Below are 26,685 nucleotides of genomic sequence, written 5' to 3'. Positions count from 1 at the left end.
TGTGTGTTTTAATGGTTTCTATTCCCACGAGTGAGCTGCGGGTAATAAGGCACCTGCTCTGAGCAGAAGCCACTTGGCAATAACAATTACACCAAATTACTCAATTCCTTTAACACCTGCTCGTACCAAGGGGGGCTCAGCAGGGGCCACTGCCGCCTGTCCCCATGCCACCCTCATGCTGGTACCCACCAGACCCAGCTGGGGCTGGCCTCTTGCCTGGGCACTGTTTTGAGGCCGTGCCTGAGATTTTGACTTGGTGCGATACAGCCCTGCTCCTGATGCAATGGCCAAGCCTGATGGTGATGGGGGATCCGGGCTAATCCTCCCCCAGGTGCTGAAGTGGGTGGAGGAGGCCATCCAGGCCTCCAAAGTCCACTTACTGTCCACGGACCACGAGGACGGTGGGGAGCACACGTGGCCCGTCCCGTTCGACCCAAGCCTGAAGGAGGTCACCATCTCCCTGAGCGGCCCTGCCCCGGGGATCGAGGTCCGGGATCCAGCAGGTAGGAGCCCAAGGGAGGGGAGCGGGCAGGGGTGATGCTTTACCTCCTGGAGAGCCCTCAGAGGATCCCCGCAGGTCAGGACAAGCGGGAGGCTGCAGGCATGGGAATTGCCAAACCTCGCACTGAAAACAAATAAAAAAGCAATGAGCTGCAAAGCTCTCATTAAGCACCAAGCGCATCTCCTCTGCTCCCCTCCGATTGGCTTTGCCTCTGGCTTTAGGAGGGCATTCTCTGCTGCCCAGGCTGTGAGAGCTATGTGAGGGGCTCTGCACCGCGGTGAGCCCCGAGGAAGGGAGATCCCAGCTGGCTGCAGGGATTGGGTGATGGACCTGGGTTGCCCATCCCAGAGGTTGACTTGCTGTTGCAGGAAAGGTCCTTGAGAAAGGCCAAGGTCTGAAGGAACTGCTCAGCATCCCCAACTCAGCCATGGTGGTGGCTGTGGAGCCCCACAAGCCAGGAACGTGGTCGGTCACGGTAGGCTGGTGGCAGACCCCACATGTTGTCCCCTACCCCCCTGGTGGGTATTTAGCTGGCCAGGCTTTGCCAGGCTGTGGGCTTTCCCCCATCCACCTCCAGCTGGGCAGAGGATGCATGAGCGGGCTGGAAGGGGCCGGTTGCTGCCGCCTCACTTCCCCATCGTCTCCCCCTTCCCCTGCCCTTGGCACATGCTCCACTTCCAGACCCAGAGCAGCGGCCGCCACTCGCTGAGGATCACGGGCATCAGCAACATTAATTTTCAAGCCAGCTTCTCCACTCAGCCGGACTTTGATGCCAGCCAGCATGGGGAGCGGCCAGTGCAGGGTGAGGCTGGTGCTGCCCGGGGCACGCGGATGCTGCATCCGAGTGTCTTTCGGCCGGGAAAGTGGCTGGGTTGTTTTTTCCCTTCCCTCCCTCCAGGTCTGCCCATCTCCATAGTGGTGAACTGCACCGGTCTGAAGCCGCCTGGACACTTGCAGGAGATCGAGCTCTTCAACACCTCCGGCCGTGCCATCCTCTCGCTCCCTGCACGGCCCCTCTCCAACACCTCCTCGGAGCACCTCTGGGTGAGCTCACCACTCCGCGTCCCCCCGGGCGACTTTCTGCTGAAGGTGAAGGGCAAAGATGCCCAGGGCCACCCCCTGCACCGCCTCTCCGGGGTCACCTACACCAGCATAGTCCCTGGTGAGTGGTCCCCATGCTCCCAAGGGTGCTGAGAAGGGACCAGAGGCCCCTTCCAGCACCGCCTCTGCTTTGGTTTCTGGTTTGGTATTCTTTTATCCCGCTTCCCAACACGACTCTTGGTGAGCTCCCGAAGAGTGTTATATGTGTGCGTGTCCCCAACTGTTTCTAGGTCTACCCAAAATGAACATCTCCAGCAAGATCCAGGCTTACAACCGTGAGCCGCAGCTGATCTCCTGCTCCGCACAGAGCGAGGTCCCTTTCCGCCTGCAGCTCAGCCGGGGTAGGATGAAGCTTGGGGAAGAGCAGCTCTTCAGGTGAGCCTCCAGTTTGGCCCAGTGGGGTCCATCATGAATCCGCGCGGGCAGCAATAGCCCCCTGAATTGTGCCGTCCGGGGGGATGCTGTGCTGGCTGGGCGTCTGCCAGCCCTGAGCATCCCAAGGCAGCAGAGGAAAATCCTGAGGGATGTGTCTGTGGGATGCTGTGGGGGGTGGGGGTGCATCCATTTGCCTGACTTGGATGGAAGAGAGTCCTAGGGATTTAGAGCAGGGTGGTGGCATGGTGGCCCCAGCTCCAGTGCCCTGGGGTGGGGGTGACCCTGTAATCTCCCTTTTTGTAGGCACTGGGGGAACATCAGCTGGTTGATCCCTGCGGTGTCCAAGAATGATGAGGGGTTTTATGAGTGCACAGCCACGAGCAAGGTTGGGGTGACACGGGCTCGCACCTACGTCTCTGTCTCAGGTGAGGACTGCTCGTGCCCAGCCTTGGTGCCCACAGGTGTCCGGGTCCGTGGCTGGGCACAGGTTTGTTTCACCTTGCCGTGCCATGTTTGCAGAGCCACCGCCGCGTCTCATAGCCCCAGGCAACATCACGGCTTCACTGGGCCAGGACGTGGTCATGTCCTGCCCGGTTCTGAGCGATGTGCACTACAACCTGACGTGGAGCTGGGATGGGAAGGTGGCATGGCCAGCGAACAGCCGGACCAGGCTGCTGCAGAACCGCTCGCTGGAGATCAGCCGCGTGCAGCTGGGGGACGAGGGTCTCTACGAGTGTGTGGCACGCAGCGCCCACGGCACCGCCGCTGCCTCCCTGTGGCTCTTTATCCAGGGTAGGCTCTGCCCCACGCAGGACCCTGGCCTGGGTGATGCCTTGTCCCGTGGGAGGGAGGGCAGCGGATGGCATCTGGGGGCTGAGCCCTTCTCCGACCCCGTGCAGAGGCGCCGTGGGTGAAGGTCGACACCAGCCCCCAGCGTTTCAGCAGGGGCCAGGAACTGCGGCTGAACTGCACGGTCGGGGGCCACCCCCTGCCCCACGTCACCTGGAAGCGCTGGGGCTGGGCGCTGGAGCAGGACAAGAGGTAACCCGCAGGGACCTGCATGCCTTCATCCTCCCTGTCCCGCTGGGGATGGTGCTCCCTTTGCAGGGGTGCATGGACTCAGGGAGAGAGTTGCCTGTCGCTCTGGAGAGAGGAAAGCGTTGCAATATCCCCAACCCGTGCACCCGAGATGGCTGGCGTGCTGCTAGGTCTATTTTAATATATTTATTTTTAAGCCATCCTGCCTTATCCAGGTCACTGTTCCCACCAAGGGGGACTTGAAGTGCTTCGCACACCTGGTGTGCACTCAAGTCTCAAAATATTCCTTGTGCTTCCCCTTAATTTCTTCTACTTTTGGCTTCCACCACCCTGCCTGTGTCAGGCTGTGAGTGCTGGTGTGGACTTTGGGGAAGATTTTTTTTCTTTTTTTTGAGATGAAAAAGCCCAATTCTCAATGCTTTTCCCTGGTTCAAAGCAATGTTCTTCCCTGGAGCAGCTGGTTTTTAAGTGGTAACCGACATCTATCAAAGGTCTAGCGCTTCTGCATGCTTTACCGGGATGGCTTTAAGCCCACTCACTTGTTTCAACACATTTTTTCACTGGCTCCATTTTCACAGGATTTGTTTCTCCCTCTCTCCCTGTATGCTGCAGGGTTTTCACGGATGCTCAGGGCACCCTGCACATCAGGGCTGCCGCCCCAGAGGATGCGGGGAATTACAGCTGCCACGCCAGCAGTGTGCTGGGCTGGGACGAGCAAGCCGTCACCCTGGAGTTCACCGGTACCCGCTCCCGGCCAGCCGGCAGCATCCCGGGAAGGGCCTGGGCTTAGAGCTGCTACAGGAGGGATTCATTATCCCTCTTTGCTGTCCCTTGGCTGCCAGCTGGGACCTTGCAGCATGCAAACTATGGGATGGGGCTGTCCATGATGGAGGGTGTTTGGAGGGGGGCTCCGGGGTCCCCTCGGGGTGAAGGGCACCACACCCAGCACTGCCGGGAGTCACCGAATCCATGTCTCTCCCTGCGGCGCAGAGCCTCCCGCCATCCTGGCAGTGACGCCCAGCCTGAAGGCGCTGGTGGGAGAAGACGTGACCCTGGAGTGCTGGGTTTCGGGGGTGCCCCCACCCCGCATTGTGTGGTACAAAGGTGAGACTGCGATGGACCTGGGGAGCAAACCCCCTCCGTGCACCGGGGGCTCTCTGCTGCCCTGCAGGGGCATCACATTGTGGGGTTCCCTGGACGGACGATGGGAGGGACCCCCGGAGGAACTCAGGGTACTGATGCGAGGGGGTCTCGGGGCAGGTGAGCAGGTGGTGGCGGCGTTCCCACCCGGCACCCAGCGTGCCATCCTGCGGCTGCAGGCAGTGCGGGAGGAGGATGCGGGGCGGTATGTCTGCAAGGCTCTCAGCGATGCCGACGTCACCTTTGACAGCACCGTGCTGGATGTGGGGTGTAAGTCTCTGCCTCTCCTTTTGGGTGCCACCGAGCACTCAAACCTATCTCCACTGCTCTCCCTCCCAGCTCAGCTCCCACTTGCTGCTCCTCTTGCCCCCAACTCCTGGGTTTCCCAACACGGGGGTGCTGGTGCTCAGTACAAGCAGGCTGAAGCCTGGTGGGATTTGCAAGGGTCAGGAGGAGGGAAGAGGGTGAGGAGGAGGCAAGAGGCTCAAGAAGTGGCAGAAGACTGGTGCAGATGCTATTGCATGGGACATGATGTCTTGGGGCAAGGCTGGGGGGTGCAAACTGCAATTAGTGGGATTAGGTGGAGGTGGGGGCTGGCTCCTGTGTGTCTGAAAATCCAGATACCCCAACCCACACTCAGGGCTTCCCACCAGAGTCAGAAGGGATGGAAGAGCCTGGGGAGAAGGAGAGGAGGTTTGGAGTTGGAGGCAGTAGGGCTTGAAGCAGTTAAAGGTGGAAAAGTGCAAAAAGTTTTGCTGAGCCAGGGGGGTGCTGAGTGTAACTGGAAGGGGTGGAAACTGCAATGGCTATAACAGCTTCGGAAAAACACCAAAAGCTTGAAGTTAATATCATAACTTTTCAGGGTTACCTGGTTCATGGATTTTGCAGCCCTGTCTCTTCTCTGGGCTCAGCTGTGTGCAGAGCCTGCTGTGGGGGTGTCGGACCTCTCTGAGCCCCTTCTCTGCTGCTCTCTCCTCCAGCTGCCCCTCACTTTCCCGAGCCCCTGGGGGATGTGGCGGTCGAGGTCGGGGAGAGCATCAGCCTGCTGTGCCGTGCCGAGGGCTCTCCCCCACCACGGGTCACCTGGTCCCGGCAGGACAGGAAGCCCGTGACGGGGTGGCATGGGCCGCATGGTGTTTCCAGCCAGCTGGAGGCTGCCGAGCTCCTCATCGACAGTAAGAGAGCTGAGCGTGCAAGCGTGCATTGGCGTGGCAGAGAGTGTGCGTGGGCACCCTGCCCTGCTGCGTGCTTACACAGTGTCACCCTCGGGTACTTTCCCCCTACCTGCTGCAGGCTGGGGTCCCGGCGGTGGGATTAGTCCCCATGCCCACCCTTTTTCTGCAGGTGTAAAGCGTTGATATAGTGGGTTAATTTTGCACTTTTTACTCACGCAAGCTTAGCTGTGCTGTAACAGCCCACAAGCCTCCAGCACTGCAGTGTCCCTCCTCCATCGGAGGTGGTGGCAGGGCAGGGAAGGGTGGTGTCACCTTGTCCTGGAGCTTGCTTGGGGCTCTCCAGCCCCACCATGCTCTGGCACTGCCAAGCTCAGGCTTCTCCCCACTGTGCTCCAGGTGCCTCGCAGGATGACCAAGCCGTCTACATCTGTGAAGCTCAGAACGAGTTTGGGAAAATCCAAGCAGAGGTCAAGCTTGCAGTCACTGGACACGGTTTGCTTTTATGTGCTTTTGTTGGTGTATTGATCCCGGCTGCTGCCAGCACCGGTTGTGCCAGCGGCAGACCTGTGCAGCCGCGTCTGCTCCCGAGCCGGCCTTGGTCAATGCTCAGCAAACCCCCTCCCAGCGCAGGGTTTGGATAACGCCCTTCTGCCTCTTTGGCTTAATGCGCTGATATGGGCTTGAACCCAAACTGCAGACAAATATCCCCGAATTCTTGGGGGAGCTGAATGACAGAGCTGGCCTGTGCTGAGCCAAAGTCTGGACCTTGGAAGAAAGGTAATCCAGATCTCTCGTCTTGAGCATTCCTGGCCAATTTATCTCTAATTAGTATTGTTTTCCCTTTCCCCTCTCTCAAGCAGCCCCAGAAATAGCTCTTGCATCCCCTGTGGTCCACACGCTCCCAGGTCAGCCCGTGTCGCTGCCCTGCGTGATCCTCGCCGGGAGGCCGTTCCCAGCCCGTCGCTGGCTGAAGGACGGGCAGCTGGTGAGGTTTCCACATCCACAGGGATGGTGGGTCGGTGGGTGGGCAGCTGCGAGCGCAGCCCTGTGGCGGGGGCTTTGCTGCAGGATGGATGCCCCAACATCCTGGGGCCAAAGCTGCTGGTGAAAGATGCCAGGGGAAAATTTGAGTTGGGAGGGGAGTGTGGGTTCATCAGTGCATCAGGATGTTCCTACTCCTTGAGGATTGTTTTCTAGATATGCCCAAAGACACAGTGATATTTCACACGCACAAACACACACTCCCATTTGTCTTGCTTTCTTCTCTCTGTGCCCAGGTAGCCCCGAGCGGCCGCTACTCTGTCCGGGCAGACGGGAGCCTGCATGTGGACCAGGCGTCGCAGGGGGATGCGGGGAGGTACACCTGCGAGGTGACCAATGCCTTCGGCTCGCACAGGCAGGACACGTCCCTGGTCCTCCACGGTGAGTGGCAGGGTGCTGGGCATCCCCGCTCTGCAGTGAATGGGGGGCAGGTGTCCTCTGCACTTCATAAGCTGCAAAGCACCGCTCTCTGGTGGACGTAGCCCTGGCCACGCAGGCTGAGGTGCTTCTTTTCCTTCCCAGTTCCTCCCAGCATTGAGCTTGGCCCTGTCCTTGTCACTGCCACCGAGGGAGCGGCCGTTGCCCTGCGGTGCAATGCCACCGGTGTGCCCCCCCCTACTGTAACCTGGACAAAGGTAGGTGACAGGGACGGGCAGGCTGCTGTCCCACTGCCAGCCAGGCTGTGGGTCACCCTTGGGTGCAGGATAATGTGTTCGGAGGGGATGTAGCCACCAGTGTGGCTGTGGCCGCCCTGGGAAGCTGGGACCGGGAGGTAGCCTGCTCTGATGGGTCCAGAGCCCTTTTCTTGTTCTTGGGATGCTCAGCTCATGGGAGAGTCTCTGCTGCATTCCTTCCTTGCTTCTCTTGCTTCTGCAGGGCACAGAGCCCGTCTCACCGAGCCTACGGTACCACCTCAATCCCAATGGGACCCTCCTGATCCCTTCACCTTCCCCTGGGGATGCTGGGACCTACTTCTGCACAGCTACCAACACAGCAGGCTTCTCCAGCCGGGAGATGCAGCTCTCCGTCAGCAGTGAGTGCCCGGGACTGGTCCTGGCACCAGCTCCCAGTAGAGCAGCTCTGGAGGGTGCCTGTGTGGCAGAGCATGACCTGGGGACTCTCCAAGCTTCCTTGGGCCACCTAGCCAGGTGCCAGATGGGTTTGTGGGATGGGAAGAGCAGCAATGAGGGCTGTGGGGTACTTGAAGTGTTCCTGCACCAGCCATGCTCCCTCTCCACCCAGCAAAGCCCAGGATCAGCGTGAACGGATCGCAGGCATCGGACCCTGTAACTGTCCTGGCCGTGCTTGGGCAGGAGACCACCCTGCCCTGCGAGGTTCAGGGCTCTCCCCCTCCCTTGGTGGTGTGGACCCAGGAGTCCCAGCCGCTGCCTCTTTCCACCGCAAGGTAAGGAGAGTGGTGGGTTCCAGGGCCATGATCTCTTGGTCTGAGGAAGGGAAGGTGGCCCCAGCGCAGCTCCCTGGCCCCGCTCGCCCATCTGCCTTCATGCATGGTCCTGCCTGGTGCCATCACGGCGCTGGAGGTGGCGAGGCCAAGGATGTGCCTGGGGATGGCTGATACTTGCGGGAGGTGTTGGACCAGGGCTCGATGCTGCTCCACACCCAGGCAGCTGCAGGGCACCAGGTTGGTGGAGGAGTTTTGATATCAGGAGGAGGAGGAGAGCAGCATGGAGAGGAGCACAGGCAGACAGGGACACTGGGGGTGCTGTGACCTCCGCTGCCTCTAGCGGCCCGTGTGTCAGGGTGTGACATGGGCTTCAGGCACCAAAATGCTTCCAGGCCAAGGTTTGGTAGAAACACAGTTGTGAGCCTGGTGGTGGCTTTGTGCTGGGACATGGGTTTGAAGGCCAGTTCTGTTCCAGTGGGTGACTTCTGGAGGGCCAAATTCACTTGTTGATGGTATTGAGGCTGATGGCAGCGATGGGACAGTTGTTTAACGCCATTTGATGAGAGAAGATAACCTGGAGATTGGTTGGACATCTGTTTATCGAGTGCTTTGGTCTCTTCTCCTTGGAGGGAGAAGGTCCTGGAAGCAGGATGTGTTTTCTCAGTACATTAGCACAAGGCTGGAAGGGGATCTGTAAAATCATGGGCTTCAATCTTGGGGTTAATCCTTTCTTCTCCTGCACCTGAGGATTGCTGTGGCTTGGAGAAGCAGGAAGGCCTCTTGGTTTTGCTCTTCTTGAGCGACTCTGTGGCCTTACCGTTTTTGTTTGGTTTCCTATGGCTGCCCCTGGTTGAACTGTGCTGCTCTCCACATCTCAGCTGGCTTGTTCTTGTGTGCCCGGGTGATTTATGGAAGCACATGAGGAGGAATCTGCGGCTGTGGGCTGAGATGATGTTATGTCTGTGGAGCACAGACAGCACTGGGAGTGAGAGCACGGCCAGCTCCAGCTGCAGGGGCCGTGCTCCGTGGGGAACCCCATCCCTCTTGGTCCCCCCAGGTGGGTGGCTCACGCTGCTGCCTCGTGCTGAGCTCATGCGGGAGCTGAGCAAAGGGACAGCTCTGCCACCCTCCTTGTGCAGGAGGTGGTCCTGGGGACCTTCTCTTGGCTGCCTCAAGGCGATGGTGAGCTTTCAGTTCTTAGCTCCTGCCCAGAGGTAGATGACAGAGGACACGGCTGTTCCTCCTGTCCAGCTTGTTCCTCTTCCCCAAGGTACAGCGTCCTCCCTTCTGGGTCCCTCCGGCTGGCCAAGCCCCAGGTGATGGACGCTGGTCTCTACACCTGCACAGCTATGAACGCTGCAGGGAACGCCTCACTCAGCTACAGCCTGCATGTCCAAGGTTCGTATCCGCTGGTTAAAATGCTCTTCCCATGGCCTGTGGGTCTTAATGCACCACTGCGATCCTGCATCCTCCAAGTCCCCAACTGCTCTGGCTTCCCTGTGCCAGGGTCCAAGAGTGGTCCCAGTCTGAAGTCCCTTCTCCCCCCAGTTCCCCCCCAGCTGCTGATCGGTGATGGGGAAAGCCATCTGACGGCCGTCGCCAATAACTCCCTGAGGATTCACTGTCGTGCCATGGGCATGCCCACACCCCAGATCCAGTGAGTACTGCAGAGTGGTCGGTCCTACCCACGTCCCCCTGAGCTCCCTCGGGCTGTGTAACACCCCGGGGGTGCTCTGCAGCCCAGTGTGCAAAGCTGCAGCAGAGATCGGGGTGGGCACTCGGGATAGGTGATGGGGACCCCAGTGTGAGGTGTCCCTTGGGATGAGAGGCATTAGTCCTGATCCTTGCCCCTGGGATCCCGCTCTTCCTAGCAGTCTGGGCACTGCCAGCCCCTTTCCGAGTGACAAAGGGACAGTCCTTGCTGCCAGCTGTTCACCCCATAAAGCAGAAATGGGGGCCGGGTGGTGGTGGGACAGACCAGGGACTTGCTGCCCACCCCTCTCCTCACAGGTGGCTGAAGGATGGGCACCCGCTGAGTGAGCAGGACGGTGTGGTGGTGTCCGAGGATGGTGGGACCCTGCTGATCATCCGTGTGGGACTTGGCCATGAAGGGGTCTATGTCTGCCAGGGCAGCAACTGGGCAGGGGTGGCCCAGGCGGAGGTGCAGGTTTCAGTGCAAAGTGAGTGCAGCATCTGTGGCAAGACCTGCTTTCCATCCCACGTGTCAGGGAGGCTGCTGCTGGCCAAAGGGGTGGGTGTTCTTGGCCCTGCTTTTGGAGAGGTGTTGGGTCACTAGCTTGATATGTTGGGGTCTTGCCCTTTGTCAACCTCAACCTGAGGTTGAGAGCTGATGGCTACCGACACCATGGTAAACTGTAGTATCCACCCTTGATGGGTGCCTCCTGGGGGAGGGTCTACCCCCAGACCCTCTGGCCAGAGCACTCCGTGGTCAGCTTCAAGGGATATGATGATGAAGGTGCTGGGTGAGAAACCAGGCAGGGAACAGAGATTCCTGCCCCAGGAAGGATGAATGTCTCCTCCCAGGGGTCAACAGATGTTCTGCTAGATGACTCGGAGAGCAGCAGTGGCATCTCATAGTGATGTGGTCCTGTCCCGGAGAGGGGAGCAAGCCCTGGCTCCAGCCACTGCTCTCCAAGGACTTGGTGCATGCCAAGAGCCTCTGGTGCACTCAGCCGTGCCCCTTGGCACCGCACTGTGCGGGTGAAGCCAGCTTGGGCTGCGCAGAGCCGATGACTGTGTGTGCTGGGTTGCAGTGCCTCCAAACATCGAACCCAGTGTGGTGGACCTGGCCGTCCTGGAGAACAGCACAGTGTCACTGGAGTGCCTGGCCTCAGGACTGCCTGCTCCCGGTGAGCTGGTCCCCTCCCTTGGCTCTTGCTCCCGCACCCCTGGGTCCCCTCAGTGAGAGGAGCGGCAGCGTTGTTCCTTACAGCTCGGCTCCCTGCTTCCCTCCAGACATCGCCTGGTACAAGGGGCATGAGCAGCTCTCGGCCGGGCTGGGTCGGACCCTGTCCAGGGATGGGAAGCACCTGGAGATCCGGCATGCCCAGCTCTCCGATGCCGGCAGCTACCGCTGTGTGGCCTCCAACGTGGCCGGTGTCACCGAGCGCTGGTACAGCCTGCAGGTGAATGGTGAGTCTGCGGTGAGCGGGGGAATGACTGAGGCTGCCTGAGAGCTGGGTGCTCCCCCCAGGACCTCTTGTCCTTGTGTGGGGCCAACTGGGCTGTCCCAGCCCTTGGAGCACATCCCTGGAAGATGGCTTTAGCAGAGCCCCTGTCCTCTGCCCCGTTTGCAGTTCCAGCCGTGCAATCCCCTGTGTCCATCCCAAATAACAGCCCAGCAAACCACTGCCCGGTGGATGAATATTGCCTGGTCCACGCTGGGGTGTCTCCTACCCACCCTGTCCCTTTCACACCCTGGTGCTCCTGGTGACATTCCTCTGCCTCAATATATTAAAGCCTAAAATATTAAAGCTCTGCAAAATGATGCAGCTGGAGGTGGTAGGGAATCCCCACCAGAACAGGTGTCAGAGGGGAAAAAGCCACTTTTTGCATGAGTATTGCTTTTGGGAGGGGGATTTTAGTGACGATGCAGAAGAGGTGTCTTTCCAAAATATGGGCAGGAGAGTGAAGGGATTTTTTTGCCATTGCCGGGGCTACTCTGTCCTTTCTTTGCACTTAGCCTGGCAGTTGCTGCAGGTATCGTCCCCCTGGCTCTGCCCCCGCACAAGCGGGAGGATGCCAGCAGTGGTTCCCAGGCTGCTGCCAGGACCGAGCGAAAGCAGCCGGAGCCTGTCAATTCAAGCATCCTTGCAGCCTCCCAGCCCATTCAGCACGTCCGCAGCACTGGGGGCTGAGCCAGGGCCTGGCTTTTCTCAGGGATGCTTTAGGCCAGTTGGTGGAAGTCCTGCAGGCAGGTGGCCAGGGAGTGGAGAAAATCCAGTTCTCCTGATCCAGGCTTGTTCCTGCGGCCCCTTCCCAGGGAAACATTTGCACGTCTGGTGTCCTGGCTCGGGTGGATTGTTTGGGTTCTGCTGTTTTTGTTTTTCAGTGGTTTCTGGGTGTTGGGTTTTTTCTTTTACAAACTGATACCCTCATGGGAAGGAGTTACCATTTTCCAGCCAGCTGTATTTATGAGCAACGGAGAACAGCATCTGATAATGGAAAGAGTTAGGTAACCTTCCCAGTGAGCAGTGCTACCTAATAAGGCTGTGTCTGGCCAACCTGGGCTTGGCTTGCCTTTGTGGCTGGCACGGGATGCTCAGTCATCCTCTGCTGTGGGCCACGTGCAATTTAAAAGCATCGCTTGCTCAATAGCTGCAGAGTCAAGGTTATTATTTCCACATGGAGCCCGTGCAGGGCAGTCTTGCTGGTTCTTTGTGTGAAGCCCAGCAGAGCTGTGGGTGGTGTGTAGTCAGCAGGACAGAGCTCTGGCAGGCAGTTGCTGCTCTCTTCTTGTCTGGTGCCATCAGCAAGCTGCTCCTCTCCTCTCATCCCCTGCAGTGCCCCCGTCCTTTTCCTCGGCAGAGCCCACTGCCGTGTCTGTGCTGGAGGGGCAGTCTGTCAGGATGGCCTGTGAGTGCCGTGGGATCCCGTTCCCCTCCCTGAGCTGGCGGAAGGATGGTAGGAACCTGCTCCTCAGCCTCATCCCTCCGCACACATGTTGACCCACCAGACAGATGTTGGTGTTCTCAGAGCAAGGAGTGCTTTATGCTGAGCAGCATCCAGCTTCTGGGTGGGAATTGGTCCTGCTGGGAATCTGAGAAAGGCTGTTGTCCCCTTCCCTGGCAGGCAAGCCACTCTCTGCCCAGCCCGGGAGCCCAAAGCTGGTGTCCACGGGAGGGAGCATGCTGTACATCGAGAAGGTACGGCTGGTGGACAAGGGGACGTACACATGCGAGTGCAGGAATGCTGCTGGCAGCAGCAGCAAGGAGCATCGCCTGGAGGTGCATGGTGAGCCGGGGGGGGTGTCAGAGACACAGAGGATGGCTGTGGGGGTGGCTGAAGCTGCCATGATATCTCTTGATGCAAGGTCTAGCTGGACCCAAAAGCTCACAGCTGTTGCTTGCTGCCTTGGGTGTTTTGGAAAGGATGCTGCTCGCTGGGTTAGCTTTGCCCCTCCAGGTTTCCTCTTGGCTCCAAGCTGGTTGCAGCTAATTTTCACTCCAGCAGCCCAAACGCAATACTTGCACCCGCTTGGATTTGCTTTGCTCTCCTGCTGCCGCCGTCCAGACCAATGGCGTTCGTATATCCACTTGCATGCAGCCAAGGGAGTTGCTACAGCATCGCCTCCACCCTGTGTCCCTCTGCCCACAGTGCTGCCGAGGATCCAGGGCAGCAGCAAAGCCCCAAGGAAGGTTTCTGTCATCAAGGCTGGCGAGACGGTTTTGGAGTGCGAGGCCTTGGGGACGCCGCTGCCCACGGTGACGTGGGTGAAGGATGGGCAGCCCGTGGCCGGTGGGGATGGGCTCCTGCTTACGGAGCAGGGGAGGCGGCTGCGCATCCCCAAGGCGGAGGTGGCCCATGCAGGACGCTACGCTTGCCTGGTGTCAAATGCGGCAGGGCAGGAGCGGAGAGAGTTTGACGTTACAGTGCATGGTAGGGGTGTGGGACAGGGGTGGTGGTGGGGTGGTATGGATGCAGGCAGGCTTGGGAGGGTGGTGATGTTGCGCAGCATGAGTGCAGACAACAAGGCAACGTGGAGGTCTTGGACAACCCAGCACAGAGAAGATCTTGGGTCAGAAGGGGGATGCTCCAGGCATAGCTGTAGAACCGGCTCCATCAGGCAGGAGTTTCTTTCCACGGTCATCAGAGCAGACCATCTCAGACTTTATGAAGTCATCTACTTTCCAAGGACTTGGGGAAACCTCATGGGTCAAGGTACCAAGCACTTGAGCTGGAAAAGGCCTGAGGTGGCTCAGGGTGTGTGGCTAGCTTGGTATCACACCTGTAAGCATGGGCTTGGGGGTGTGGGTAGGTGGCACATACTTACTGAAAGTCACCTGTCCCATAACGCCTTCAAAGTTGATGACTTCAGATGATGCTCATGGTCCTTCTGGGCTTGTGTCCTCAAACTGTACAAGCTGGGTTTACTCAGTTTGCCTTGATCCTCTGCTGTCTTGGCAACTGCTTTGCAAATGGATGTCCATCCTTTTTCTGTGTCCCCAGTTCCTCCTGAGTTCATTCAAGGATCAGGATCGACAACCAACGTCAGCGTGTCTCTGCGTGGAGCCCTGACGCTGACCTGCGAGGCCACTGGCATTCCCCTACCCACAGTCACCTGGTACTGGAATGGATCTTCCGTCACCCCCAGTGAGAACACGCGTGTGCTTTCAGGTCAGGGATGAGGCATGGATGCTGTGAGAGGTGGGAGCTTTTGGAACACGTTGTGCCCCAATGCTGATGGATGTAAATGTGGCAGAGCTCCAGGCCTGCAAGAGCGCTGCTGGGATGGGCTGGTGCCTGGACCAGGGCCCTGAGACCTCTCTGCTCCGTGCTTCCAGGGGGCTGGGTGCTGAGGGTCAACCGTGCACGAGCCCAGGATGGTGGCCACTATTCCTGCCTGGCCAGCAACATAGCTGGGGAGGCCAGGAGGCATTTCCACGTGGAGGTCCTAGGTAAGGAGGGAGGGGTCCTTTGTCTGCTGCAGGATTCCTGGTAGGACTTCAGAACTTTACCATTGCAGGGACAGTCTGCAATGAGTTAAGACTGGGCATGGTGGGAGCTGCAGTGCCAGAGTCCTTCGTGCCTTAGCATGTGAGCTTGGAGGCTCGATGAAGCTGGCCAGCTGCTGAGGTCCCTGGTGGCTTGTGTTCCTAGTTCCTCCCCACATTGAGAATGCAGATGAAGAAGAGACCATCAAAGTGCCTGAGGGTCACCCTGTCACCTGGTCCTGCCTGGCTGCGGGTGAGCATCACATGGGGAGTGGAGGTGGCATCAGCAGGTGGGAGATGGGGCTCAGGGACCTGAGTGTCCCTTTGGGGAGTGGGCAAATGGATGGCTGCAGTTGATGACATGAAAATAGCTGAAATCCACTGAAGAGCCTTTTTGGGATAGTTCCTGGCTTTGCAGTTGTGCTGTCCGGGAAGTGCTGGGGAGGGGGCGCCCACGCGGGGAGCTTGTTCCACGACGTAAGCTCCAGTTTTTCCCAAATGGAGCTAAAATTCCTCTAATCTGGTTTCTCCTTTAGTGATGGGAATAATTAATCACCTCCTACTCAGGACAGCTTGCTTTCTTCTTGCTGGCTCATCCAGCAGCCTCTAAAAACCTGATCCAGATCACGATAACTTTGGATTTCAGCTCATGTCCTTGCTTTCCAGAAAAGCCCCAGCGCTATGACCCCAGTCAGGCTGTGCGCACGCATGGAAAAATTTTGCACGAAGGCCAAAACCTGCTTTCCACCCTACACAGGCAACCCCCAGCCTAAGATCACCTGGCTGAAAGATGGCCACCCTCTGCCCATCAAAGACATGTTCTCCATCTCCCCTGATGGCTCCGTGCTCCACATCCCCCGAGCCTCCCTGTCTGACGCTGGCCGCTATTCCTGCGTGGCCTTCAACTCTGTGGCGAATCAAACCAAGCACTACCTGCTAGATGTTTCAGGTATGAGATGCCTTTGGATGGAGGCAAAGTCTCAGGTGTGAGCAGGGAACATGGACTTAGAAGGCTTTTTAATTACCTGCCCCAGGTAGGTGGTGAGGATTCCTTAATGCTACAGCCAGCAGCACAGCATGATGTCCTGGACCTGCCAGAAAGCCCTTGTGAGACCTCCTGAAGGAACATAAAGGGCCCACCTAGTGCAGAATCCATCTCTGATGGTGACTGGTGGGAAGGGAGAGCATGTCTTCTGTGTCCCCTGTGTTTTTGGAGGGCTGCAACACAAGGCAGAGTCTGAAGCTGGGCTTGTGCCGTATGTGCCGTGCATTTCACATGCTGTAGTTGAGTCCAACTCCTGGAACTCGAATCATGCTCTGTGGTGGGGGAATGAAGCATTGGGAAGCCTAAGTGGGTGCTAATGCTGATCTGCCATGCAAAAACATCTCTGTAGCCAGTCCTACCTTTGCTGGAGATGTGCATGATGCTGCCACAGAAGAAGTCACAGTGATCATCAACAATCCCATCTCCCTGGTCTGTGAGGCTCTGGCCTACTCGTCTCCCAACATCACCTGGCTCAAGGATGAGGTTCCTCTCAAAGCATCTAGAAACATCTACCTGCTCCCTGGTACTGTGCTGCTGTCCACTGGGTCTGCATGCCTGGGGGAGTGGGGCCTTTTCTGGGACTGACTGTGGTTCAGGGCAGTGGGATGGTGAGAAGTCATCATCCTGCAGGACCCTAAGGGCTCAGGCCATCAGGTGGATGTTTCCATGTGCTGCATCATCCGGTAATAGCTAGAGCCTCCTTGGCAGCATCAGTGAGACAGTGCTGGTTTTTATAAGCCTGGAAACTGGGCTCTAGAAGAGCATTAGACGCCCTCAAATCAGGCTTGCAGGTGATGAGCCGGTCCCTTAAGATGCCTTCTTGTGCTGCATGGGGATAGACAGCCGTGGCTGTGAGCGGCAACCCTCTCAGGAGACTCCCTTTGCCCAGGTGGCCACGGGCTGCAGATCCTGAATGCCCAGGAAGAGGATGCAGGCACGTACAGCTGCATCGTGGACAACGAAGCAGGGGAGGCTGTGAAGAACTATGCCGTGAAGGTCCTGGGTGCGGGAACTCTCCATGTCCTTCCTAATTCCTGCAGTGACCCCACAGTGGGGCTCTTCTCTCATCTCAGATGTGTCGTCTCTCCCCACTAGTTCCTCCTTGGATTGCCAGAGATGACCCTTTGGGGGAATTTGCCATGAAAGAGGTGAAAACCAGGGTCAACAGCACGGTGACACTGGAGTGCGAGACCTGGGCTGTGCCCCAACCAACTATCCGGTGGTACAAGGACAAGCAGGTGAGGTCCTAGCTGTGACCAGGGAGGAGCTGCTGGTTTTGGGGACCCTCCCAGGTGGATGGAGGGGGAAGATAGCCTTTATATGGCTGGCTGGGCTCTGTTCTACCGCTGGGTGTGTAATCCTCCTCTTCTCCTTCTGTTTCTTCCCTCCCTTGGGGCTGGGGTTCCCATGCAGCTCCTGGAAAGCGCTGGTCACCTCCAGATCCTCAGCGAGGGGCAGATCCTTCAGATCAAACCAGCCAGTATCTCTGATTCAGGGCATTACACCTGTGTGGCCACCAATGCCGTGGGTGAAGATGACAGGGACTTCATTGTGCATGTCCAAGGTGAGCCCTGGGCAGCCAGCCAGTGCCTGGAGCAGTGGGTGTCTCAGCAAGAGGAGGGGTTCTTGATGGGATCCCTTGTGGGAGCAGAGCAGGGTGAGCAGGAAGAGGGTTTGTATCCGCTGGAAAACAAGCGTCTCCTTGGTCCTGGCCAGGCCTAGGCGGATGGTCTGGTTACACCTGGGGGTGTGAGTCCCCATTTCTCACAGCTGACCGCAGCCTGTCCCCACAGTGCCACCCCTCTTCCAGCAGCAGACAAGCCCCAACGAAGCCCTCGCAACCTTCTACCGGGAGGAAGACCAGGACGGGGAGGTGACGGAGCACCGACAGGCTGTCCTCAACCAGCCCACCGCGCTCTACTGCGACACCAATGCGATCCCACCTCCCCGGCTCACCTGGTACAAGGACGGGGAGCGTCTCTCCCCTGGTCCAGGGGTGCTGATGCTGCTAGGTAATGGACATGGACCCTCGGTGTGGGGTTTGGGAGGGGGTTCCTGCAGCAGCTCTGTGGGTTGAGAGCATCCATAGCATGGGGGGGGTTTGGATCCTGTCCCCTTGCTCCTGCCAGCATGTGCAGCACCCGGGGACCTGCAGGAACAGGACCGCGTCATGGGGGCTGCCTGGGGGCTCAGGCACAGCGAGGTGGGAGGGGAGGTTGGAGGGGACCCTCCAATCCCTTGCTGAGCCCCCCCCATCCCCTGCCCTGCGCTGCAGAGGGCCGGGTGCTGCAGCTGCCCGCGGTGCGGGAGGAAGACGCGGGCAGGTACACCTGTGAGGCGGCCAACGCGGCAGGACAGGACCGTCTGCACTACGAGCTGGAGGTGCTGAGTGAGTACGGGGCTAGCGTGGGGAGCGGGTGGAGGCACGTGGCAGCCCTGTAACCGTCTGCTCCCAGCCGCCCCGGCCATCCGTGGTGGCACGGAGGACCTGGCTGAGGAGATGATGGCCACCGTCAACGGCACCGTCCGCTTCAAGTGTGAAGCCATCGGACACCCAGTGCCCACGGTGTCCTGGCTCTGGAATGAGGTCCCCGTTGTTGCCGGCCCACGGCACCAGCTCCTGGAGGGTGGCACGGTCCTGCAGGTCGGTGTGTCCCTGGGCAGGGTGGCTGTGCTGGGGAGGGCACAGGAGATACTGGGTGGAGGAGTCAGGGCACTCTTCCCTCCCCAAAGAGGAGGCTGCCCTGGACTTTCCAGGTGCCAAGGTCCCCGTGGGAGCCCCAGCAGCTCCCCAGCTCAGAGCAGCCCTCAGCAGGGCTCTGCTCCCCCTTTGCAGGTGGCCGCGGTGGAGGCAGGTGACACTGGCAGCTACACGTGTGTGGCTGAGAACCCAGCCGGGTCAGCCGAGAAGCGCTTTGCCCTCGCTGTGCAGGGTAAGACATCCCCAGCAACCCTTTCCCAGGTTGCTGACTTACCCTCCTCCTCCTCCTCCTCCTCCTCTGCCAGCTGGAGTCTCCCACGGCTCCTGAAGCACGTGGCTGCCTCTGTCCTCCTGTGCTTGTCGCACTTGTCCCGTGCAAGGAGGTTGAGGTGTCGGCATGCTCCGAGCAGACGAGATGCTTGGTGCACGTTTCCTCCTGGGGACCCCAGGGGAGACCTCAGCCTCTGCAGTGACGGTTCCCCTCTGGTGCTGTCTTTTGGGGTGTGCCGGAGCAGAAGCACCCCGGATCACGGGTCCAAACCCCGAAAGCATTGATGGCATCGTCAACGGCAGCATCTCGCTGGCATGTGATGTCCAATCCCACCCCACTGCAGATATTACCTGGTACAAGGATGGCCATGTCCTGCGGCTTGGTGAGGAGGGGACGGTGACCCCAGGTACGTTGGGAGGAGCAATGATGACAGCCTGTCCCCAGGGCCTGGCACAGCTGCTGGCTCTCGATGGTGGGCTCTAACTCCCTTAACCCGCTCTTCTGGATGCCGCGAGTGGGACGCGAGCTGAGTCTTTCACACTAACAACTTACTGCCAAGTGATCCGTTTTGGAAAGGACCAAGGCTACATCCTGCGAACTCTGTGCTGCTGCTCCCCAGGAGCTCAGCACCCTTCTCTGCTGTGCACAGTGAGCCCTCGGACCTCAGCAAGAGACTTTGATGGCCGGACACCTCTTGCATGGAGCTTGGCTGGCTGCTGGGGGACAGGTCACCTTGCTGGCACAATGGTCTGGACTCGGTCCCGGTGCCAGCCCACCCTGACTCCCCGCTTTCCGCTTCTTCCAGGCTCACGGGTGCTGCAGGTCCCTCACCTGCAGCTTTCCAGCTCGGGCACGTACACGTGTGTGGCGCTGAATGTGGCCAGCCGGGATGAGAAGCGCTTCATCCTCACTGTCCACGGTAAGTGGCGAGGGCTTGGCTGGGAGCTCTGCCCCCCGAGCGCACACCGAGGAGCTGATGGCAAACCCTGGTCCGTGTGTTCCTGCTCACGCCCCCCGTCCCCGCTCCTCTTCCTCAGAGCCCCCGGGCACCCAGGACCCGCAGCAGGAGATGCTGGATGCTGACGTGGGGAGCCCTCTTGTCCTGACCTGCCAAGTCGGCGGTGTGCCTGCGCCCGTTGTCACCTGGCTGAAGGACGGCAGCCTGCTGGGTATGGGCACAGGGGGACGCTGCCATCCCTGAGCCTCACCGCTGCCCTGCCTGGAGCTGTCCTGCCTCAGTTTCCCCACTTTTAATCCTGCTGCCAGACAACTGCAGGGCCTTAGAGGGGAGGAGGCAAAGCAGGAAGGGATTGGCATTTTCCGTGCAGCTAAGAGGCCTCAGATTCATTCCTGAGGACGCGGGCATGGGATGTGATGGAGAGACGTGGGGGTGAGCTCTCTGGGTACCAGCCCTTGGGATACCTGCTGGCACGGGGCTTTGCCCCCGGAACAGTGGATCTTTTCTCCTGCAAAGCTCAGCAATGCACAGTGCAAACACCCTGCTCTGCACAGCCCCGACCTCTGCTTTAACCAAGTCCCCAAACCTGGGTCCTGGGGTGGGAAGGAGGGAGTGTGACAAGGTGCCTGGGGGAGGGCTCTGTGGAGGAGCAGTGCTGCAGCCCCCTTCACCCCATCTCCTCGCAGAGAGCAGCCCGGAGCAGGGCCTGGTGTCTGCGGGGGGGCAGCTCCAGCTCAGCCCCCTGCAGCCCTTCCATCAGGGCCGATACACTTGCCTGGCGCAGGGCCCGGGCGCCGAGACACGCAAGGACTTCGTGGTGCTGGTGCGAGGTAGGGCTTCCCCAGGGTGGTGGTGGTCCCTGAGCGCTCTTCATGAAAGGGGAGCTTTCCTCCCTCTCCTCTTCCTCAGCCTCCTTCTCTTCTTGGCACAGTGGCACCCCGGATCGCCAGCGTGGGGGTCCCCAGCGAGTACAGTGTGCTGGAGGGCAAAGGGGTGAGGCTGGAGTGCCGGGCGGAGGGGCAGCCCACCCCTGAGATCTCCTGGCTGAAGGATGGGCAGCCCCTGGGGCTGCAGCCCCCTTCACGCACCCGGTGAGTCTTGGGCAGGGGTGACCGCTCCATCTGTGCCTCAGTTTCCCCATGCACAAAAGAACACTACAAGGCAGGCTGAGCTCTGCTGCTTGGGCTGGGACATGCTCCTGCCAGCTGTTTGCTGAGGAGCATCATCCTGGGTTAAGCCCTGGTGTCCTGGATGGTGCTGCAGCCTGGCACGGTTGCTGTCACCCTGGCAGGGTCCCAGCTCCTGCACTGGCCTTGCAGCACACCCCAAAACCTCCAGCCTGGGTTGCAACCAAGCACAGAGCATCTCTGCCCCATGGATGCGATAGGGACGGACACACAGGTCACTGTCCCATCCTCCCCACACAGGATGTCCCCAGACGGCAGCTCCCTGCTCCTTGAGGGGCTCCAAGCTGCCGACTCGGGGGTGTACAGCTGCCTGGCCCGAAACAGCGCAGGCAAAGATGTGCGGCTGCACACGCTGAGCGTGCTGGGTGAGTGGGGCTGGGACTCACGGGGCAGCACCAGGGCCACCCACCCTCAACAGCCCTGTCAGCCCCTCTGTCCCCTCGCCCAGTCCCCCCTGCCATCGAAAGAGGTGCTGACGACTCGGAGGTGGTCCGTGGTGTCCTGTCCGCAGCAGTAACACTGGAGTGCTGGGCACGGGGGTCCCCTCCACTGCACGTGAGCTGGCTGAAGGACGGGCTGCCCCTGCGCCTGTCTCCCCGTGTCACCCTTTTCTCAGCTGGGCACATCCTCCGGTAAGAAGTGACCCTGGAGCGATGCTCAGCCCCAGGCTTTGGGGCTGGTACCCAGGAGGTTTGCGTGCCGGGCTGGCCACGGCTGCACCCCAGAGGTGGCTGTGAGTCAGCATGGAGACCCTGGGGGGCAGGGGAGGGGACCTGGAGCTGACATCTCCTCCCCGTCCCCGTGTCCCGCTCCATGGGGTAGGATCTCCCAGGCACAGCTCTCCGATGCCGGGCTCTACACCTGCGTCGTCTCCAGCCAGGCAGGGGTGGCCGATCGCAACTTTGTTCTGCAGATACGGGGTACGGGGCACTGGGGGAGAGCAGAGCGGGGGGCACCCAAGCACCAATTTTGCTGGCAGAATGCATGTCGTGCTTTGCAGCTCTGTTGCTAAGCAGGGTCCTGAGCTGGCCCTTGGCTGCCAGGGTGGGCTGGGGGAGGCAGGACCAGCCTGAAAGCAGTCCCAGAGCACCCTGCGGGGAGGCTGAGCCACCTCTGGGTGATCACAGGATGTCGGGGAACTGCCAAATGTCCCTAATGCCTGGGGACGCAGCTTTGCTCCCATGGCCCTACTAAGGGGGACTGCTCCCTCCCCAGTGCCCCCCGTCCTGGAGAGCTCGGAGAGCAGTGAGGAGCAGATGGTGGCCAAGGGCTCCAGTGTCACCTTCACCTGCGAAGCTGCTGGGTCCCCAGCACCGGCGGTGACCTGGCTGAAGGACGGCGAGCCTCTGGCACAGCAGAGCAACCGGGTGCCCGGCAGCCCATGGCTGACCCTGGAAGCTGTGGGGCCAACTGACACAGGGGTGTACTCCTGCCTGGTGGCCAACGAGGTGGGGGAGACCAGCAAAGCCTTCCACATCCTGGTGATGGGTGCGTGGCTGCCCCCGGGCATTTGGGAGGGACAGATGGCCAATTTTTTGAGAGCAACAAGGGGATGAGCTCACCCACCTCACCGTGCACCTTGCAGAGCAACCCCACGTTGAGGCTGCACCCCAGCCCACTGAGATGTCCATCGCCGTGGGCACCCCACTAGAGCTGACGTGTGTGGTGACGGGTGTCCCCATGCCCGCTGTCACATGGGAGAAGGACGGACGGCTGCTGGCAGGGCCCTGGCTCATGTCAGGGAATGAGAGCACCCTCCACATTGAAAGCACAAAGGTAAGGGGCTCCTCTTTCTTCTCCTCACCTGCATTTTCTTTTCATGCCTCAATTTTTTCCTCTCCTGGCTTTGTGTAGATGGCTGACGCTGGCTTGTACACTTGCCTGGCCACTAGCCCTGCCGGGGAGGATAGTAGGAGTTTCCACATCAGCATCCAAGGTAGCGTGGCCCAGCGGTACAGCGAGGAGGGTGATAGCAGGGAGTGCTGCGGGGTGGTCGGAGCTCTGGGGGACCAGAGAGCTGGAGCAATCCCTGCATCCCTCCTTGGGATGGCTGGGGGGTGGATGGGGAGAGCGGTGGGGACTGTAAGCCTCCAAAGCAGGGGTATGGAGCACAGCATGATGGCCCTGAAGAGTAGAGGGGTATGTATGACTTATGGGGACAGGTATGGGGGTGCCCAACCTGCATGGCACCCCTGACCCACCTGGCATGCATCCCACAGCACCTCTCAGCATCACGAGCGTTGCAGAGACCCCCAGCATCACCGCTGTGGTGGGAGGGGAGCTCATCCTGGAGTGCCCTGGGGATGCTGTGCAACCCCCCCACATTGAGTGGTACCGGGAGGGCTCCCTGCTGCAGGTACGTGCGATGGGACCTGGGGCAGTGCATGGGCAGGGGCTGGGATGCACCTTCACCAGCCCCATCGCGCTCATGGTGGGGGTGATGCGGGGAGAGCTGCTGATGGGGGTTTCCTGGGGGTGTTAGGAGGATGCCCGCAGGCAGGTCCTGGCCGAGGGGCGCTTCCTGCAGATCCGGGCCGTGGGGGCGGCGGACGGCGGGGAGTACAGCTGCAGGGCCACCAACGTGCTGGGGGACACCAGCCCGCGCGTCCAGGTGGAGGTTCTCGGTGAGCAATGATGCCCTGCTACGGGGCTTTGCTGGTAGTAAATGCCAGCTCTGTCTCTGCTAGTTTTGGGATGTGCAATATTATGGGGTGTCCCAAGGTTGGGGTAATGGGAAGTGGGGGGGTTGGATGGTTCCCAGCCCCCAGTGCTGGTCTGGGCTGACGTTCTCCATCCCCTGAGCCCTATCTCTGACTTTGTGTGGTGCTGGCTGGTGCTGCTACAGTGGCCCCGGAGATCCAGCCGGGCCCCGAGGAGGCAAGGGTGCTGCTGAACGGCTCGGCAGTGCTGCCGTGCCAGGCGGAGGGGTGGCCCGTGCCCCGGGTGATGTGGCAGAAGGATGGCCGTCTCCTGCATCTCCGTGGGAGCAACAGGTATGAGGCTCTCTGGGTTGGAGGCACCAAGAGCTGGCACTCTGATTGTGCCACCCCCCACATCAATAGGCGTTTTGGTGTGTCTGGAGTAGAGAAATCACTGTCCCTTGGCCAAGGGCTGTGCTCTGTCCCCACATCAGCTCAGCAGACACCTGCCACACATGGCTGTCATGGTACTGGTCACCTTCTCAGCCCTGTGTCCCCATGCATTGCAGCCTGGCCGTGCAGAGCCCCCATGGGGGTCCCTTGCTCTCCCTCCCCAGGCTGCAGCTCCTGCCAGGTGGCTCCCTGCAAATCAAACCTGTTCAGGTCCAGGATTCGGGCTATTACCTCTGCATGGCATCCAGCCCTGCTGGCTCTGACCGGCGAGGCCTGGACCTCCGCGTCCTGGGTAAGTGGAAGAGCCAGATGGATCCCTCCTGGGCTCACCCCCCTGCGACACACCACTGCTGGGCTGCTCTCATCAGTACAACGATGTGCTGCTGTCTTCTGCTCATCGCCACCATGCTCTTCTGCAGTCCCTCCCGCCATCACCCCCGGGCCCTCCAACCTCACCCTGCTGGCTCAGCAGCCGGCCACGCTGGGCTGCGACGCCTGGGGATCCCCTGAGCCCCACGTCAGGTGGGAGAAGGATGGCCACCCCCTGAACCCACACCTCCTGCCCAGTACCTACAGGTACCCACAGCACCAGCCACCTCGCCCACCGAAGGGTCCTGCCGTGGGGTGGGGCCAGTCCCCTCTTGCTGCTCCCCATGGGACAGGGGCTGACCCCGATGTCTACTCTGCCCGTGCAGCTTGCAGTCCTCGGGGTCGCTGCTCATCGCCAGCCCCAGTCCCCGGGATGAGGGGCAGTTCGAGTGCATTGCCACCAATGCCGCCGGAGAGGCACGCAAGGTCTTCCTTGTGTCCATCCACGGTGAGCTCCTTGGGGGCTGTGGGTCTCACCGAGAGCGGCTTTCCTAGGGTCTGTCACCATCTTGGGTGTGATGTGGGTGCAATCCAGCCCCCCCTCCGCGGGGCTGGGTCTCCTCTCAAGCACTGGGCATAGGGGTGGGCAAGGGGGGAAATATGCCCACGTGCATAGGGATGGGATGCCCTTCAGTATTTGCCATGCAGCCCTGCTCACCACCTTCCCTCATCTCTCCAGTGCCCCCCACTATTGCTGATGACCTTACAGATGTGGTTGTCAACCGGTTGTCCCCCGCGGTCCTCACCTGCTATGCCTCTGGCGTGCCCCCACCCACGGTATTGTGGAGCAAGGAGGGGGCTCAGCTGGGCAGCCGAGGAGGGGGCTACCGCGTCCTGCCCACAGGTACAGGCACGGGGCAGTGCTGCTCCGGTGGGGCGGTGGGTCCCTGCCAGCCCTTCTGCTGCCTCCCCTCTGCCTGCTCTCTTCCCAGGGGCCCTGGAGATCAGGCAGGTGCTGCCTGCACATGCCGGCCACTACACCTGCACAGCAAGGAGTGCTGCTGGCACAGCCCAAAAACACCTCCGGCTTGCGGTGCACGGTATGCGTGGCTCCCGGGGGTCCCGCTCCCCGTGCCTTGGCCCACCTTGGGAGAGCCCTGGTCAGCAACGCTTCCCTGCCGCTCGCAGAGCCCCCTGCCTTGAAGCCCCTGCCTGGCATGGTGATGGTGATGGTCAACACCAGCACGGTGCTGTCCTGTGAGGCAACCGGGGTCCCCCGGCCAGAGCTCACCTGGCAGAAGGACGGTGTCAGCATCACCAGAGGTGAGCAGGAGCACGCTGGAGGCTGGCAGAGCCCATGTTGCTGCCAGCCCCTGGCAAGGGGGAAGATTTGGGTGCCTGGAGGTTGTAAGCATCCCAGCAAGGTGCGGGGTGTCACTGTGCATGGGTCCTCCCGGTTCCCGGCTGCCATCCGAGGTGGATGCTGCGGCCACCGGAGCCGTTCCCCGGGAGGTCCACAGAAAGAGGCACTTCTGCAGGGGAAGCCATCCCTGCGCACCGTCCATCCACCCCCCAGCACCGCTGCACCCCCCTGTCCTGCCCTTCACTCCTGTCCATCCCTGCAGGGCCCGGGCTGAAGGTGCTCCCCAACGGGCAGCTGCATCTGCTCCGGGCCTCCCCGGGGGATGCGGGCACCTACCTGTGCGTGGCTCGCAACCCCTCGGGCACTGCTGCGGGGAGGACCAGGCTGATCGTGCAAGGTAAGGCAGCACCAGCACCCCAGTGCTCACCCCTTCCTCTGCTCAGCTCCTTTCCCAGCACCTCGCAGTGAAACGTGGCTGTAAGGTGCGAGTAAGTCCCTGCCCTCCTGCCCCATCCAGTGCCCCCCATCATCGCAGCCGGCCCGGCAGAGCTGGCTGTCCTGGAGGGGCTGGAGGTGCTGCTGCCCTGCGCCGCCCACAGCATCCCTGAGCCTCGTGTGTCCTGGAGCCGGGAGGGAGCTCCGGTATGGGGTGGTGGGGAGAAGGCCACCATCCTGCCCTCGGGGGGGCTGCTGCTCCGGGATGTCCAGGTGAGGGCTGTCCCCTCCCGCAGCTGAGCTAGCTGTAATATTGGAGAGCTGGAAAACAAGTGTCTCTGCTGAAAGGAAAGCCCAGGTTGTTCTGTGCCCTGCTACATCCCTAGGCTGGGGCTGGCAGGATGAGGTGTCACTTAGTCAAGTTGTGTCCTGGCTGCTTTTAAAAATATTTGGCAGAGGGAGAGTCCTGTTCAGTCCTTTGCAACAGGCTGCCGGGTCGGGGCAGCATGAGTTTGCTAACATGGGCTAGAGGAAGTGGCTGTGGCCAAGCCATGGCTTTTTGGGTGTGTAACAGCCAGCAGAGACGCAGCCCAGCAAGCAAGGACCCCAGAACCAAACCCAGCCTGTCCCCCCACCTTTCCCATGCAGGAAGGGGATGCCGGGACCTATTCCTGCACTGCTGTGAACTCGGCTGGGAGGGCCGTCCGCCAACTCTCCCTCTCCGTGCACACCCTGCCCACCTTCACCCGCCTGCCTGGAGACGTCACCCTGAGCCGGGGCGAGAGGCTGGAGCTGGTGTGTGCCGCCACGGGCAGCCCCCAGCCCCGCGTCTCCTGGACGGCCAACGGGCAGCTCGTCACTGGTGCGTGGGCA

The 26,685-nt window shown here is 60.4% G+C and overlaps 1 protein-coding gene across 2 annotated transcripts in view; it reads left to right on the top strand.

Moving 5' to 3' along the window:
- HMCN2 (hemicentin 2) overlaps positions 1–26,685 on the top strand; it is a 35,373-nt gene that overhangs the window by 3,384 nt on the left and 5,304 nt on the right. The window contains exons 5-65 of one of the 2 annotated variants that reach the window (XM_075772042.1): positions 332–503; positions 871–977; positions 1,184–1,304; positions 1,401–1,664; positions 1,834–1,978; positions 2,282–2,403; positions 2,498–2,770; positions 2,878–3,019; positions 3,629–3,756; positions 4,007–4,120; positions 4,277–4,426; positions 5,137–5,331; positions 5,728–5,823; positions 6,192–6,316; positions 6,609–6,753; positions 6,895–7,007; positions 7,249–7,405; positions 7,615–7,777; positions 9,048–9,175; positions 9,326–9,434; positions 9,788–9,957; positions 10,552–10,647; positions 10,754–10,930; positions 12,302–12,421; positions 12,590–12,751; positions 13,115–13,396; positions 13,967–14,134; positions 14,302–14,415; positions 14,618–14,704; positions 15,209–15,400; positions 15,846–16,019; positions 16,386–16,499; positions 16,592–16,734; positions 16,910–17,060; positions 17,290–17,508; positions 17,772–17,885; positions 17,953–18,140; positions 18,333–18,429; positions 18,713–18,874; positions 19,274–19,387; positions 19,506–19,637; positions 20,113–20,256; positions 20,358–20,517; positions 20,854–20,978; positions 21,062–21,245; positions 21,436–21,533; positions 21,829–22,101; positions 22,199–22,389; positions 22,468–22,549; positions 22,833–22,969; positions 23,096–23,237; positions 23,459–23,606; positions 23,870–23,997; positions 24,125–24,281; positions 24,401–24,522; positions 24,754–24,918; positions 25,007–25,114; positions 25,203–25,337; positions 25,640–25,774; positions 25,895–26,085; positions 26,461–26,674. In XM_075772042.1, the coding sequence (XP_075628157.1) occupies positions 332–503; positions 871–977; positions 1,184–1,304; positions 1,401–1,664; positions 1,834–1,978; positions 2,282–2,403; positions 2,498–2,770; positions 2,878–3,019; positions 3,629–3,756; positions 4,007–4,120; positions 4,277–4,426; positions 5,137–5,331; positions 5,728–5,823; positions 6,192–6,316; positions 6,609–6,753; positions 6,895–7,007; positions 7,249–7,405; positions 7,615–7,777; positions 9,048–9,175; positions 9,326–9,434; positions 9,788–9,957; positions 10,552–10,647; positions 10,754–10,930; positions 12,302–12,421; positions 12,590–12,751; positions 13,115–13,396; positions 13,967–14,134; positions 14,302–14,415; positions 14,618–14,704; positions 15,209–15,400; positions 15,846–16,019; positions 16,386–16,499; positions 16,592–16,734; positions 16,910–17,060; positions 17,290–17,508; positions 17,772–17,885; positions 17,953–18,140; positions 18,333–18,429; positions 18,713–18,874; positions 19,274–19,387; positions 19,506–19,637; positions 20,113–20,256; positions 20,358–20,517; positions 20,854–20,978; positions 21,062–21,245; positions 21,436–21,533; positions 21,829–22,101; positions 22,199–22,389; positions 22,468–22,549; positions 22,833–22,969; positions 23,096–23,237; positions 23,459–23,606; positions 23,870–23,997; positions 24,125–24,281; positions 24,401–24,522; positions 24,754–24,918; positions 25,007–25,114; positions 25,203–25,337; positions 25,640–25,774; positions 25,895–26,085; positions 26,461–26,674 (9,184 nt within the window). Of the gene's footprint in view, positions 1–331; positions 504–870; positions 978–1,183; positions 1,305–1,400; positions 1,665–1,833; positions 1,979–2,281; positions 2,404–2,497; positions 2,771–2,877; positions 3,020–3,628; positions 3,757–4,006; positions 4,121–4,276; positions 4,427–5,136; positions 5,332–5,727; positions 5,824–6,191; positions 6,317–6,608; positions 6,754–6,894; positions 7,008–7,248; positions 7,406–7,614; positions 7,778–9,047; positions 9,176–9,325; positions 9,435–9,787; positions 9,958–10,551; positions 10,648–10,753; positions 10,931–12,301; positions 12,422–12,589; positions 12,752–13,114; positions 13,397–13,966; positions 14,135–14,301; positions 14,416–14,617; positions 14,705–15,208; positions 15,401–15,845; positions 16,020–16,385; positions 16,500–16,591; positions 16,735–16,909; positions 17,061–17,289; positions 17,509–17,771; positions 17,886–17,952; positions 18,141–18,332; positions 18,430–18,712; positions 18,875–19,273; positions 19,388–19,505; positions 19,638–20,112; positions 20,257–20,357; positions 20,518–20,853; positions 20,979–21,040; positions 21,246–21,435; positions 21,534–21,828; positions 22,102–22,198; positions 22,390–22,467; positions 22,550–22,832; positions 22,970–23,095; positions 23,238–23,458; positions 23,607–23,869; positions 23,998–24,124; positions 24,282–24,400; positions 24,523–24,753; positions 24,919–25,006; positions 25,115–25,202; positions 25,338–25,639; positions 25,775–25,894; positions 26,086–26,460; positions 26,675–26,685 lie in introns of both variants that reach the window. The other variant, XM_075772041.1, reaches the window with a different exon arrangement.

This window comes from Balearica regulorum, chromosome 20, assembly GCF_011004875.1.
Source record: "Balearica regulorum gibbericeps isolate bBalReg1 chromosome 20, bBalReg1.pri, whole genome shotgun sequence".
In the NCBI taxonomy this organism is placed as follows: Eukaryota; Metazoa; Chordata; class Aves; order Gruiformes; family Gruidae; genus Balearica; species Balearica regulorum.
This window is presented reverse-complemented; position numbering and strand designations above follow the sequence as displayed.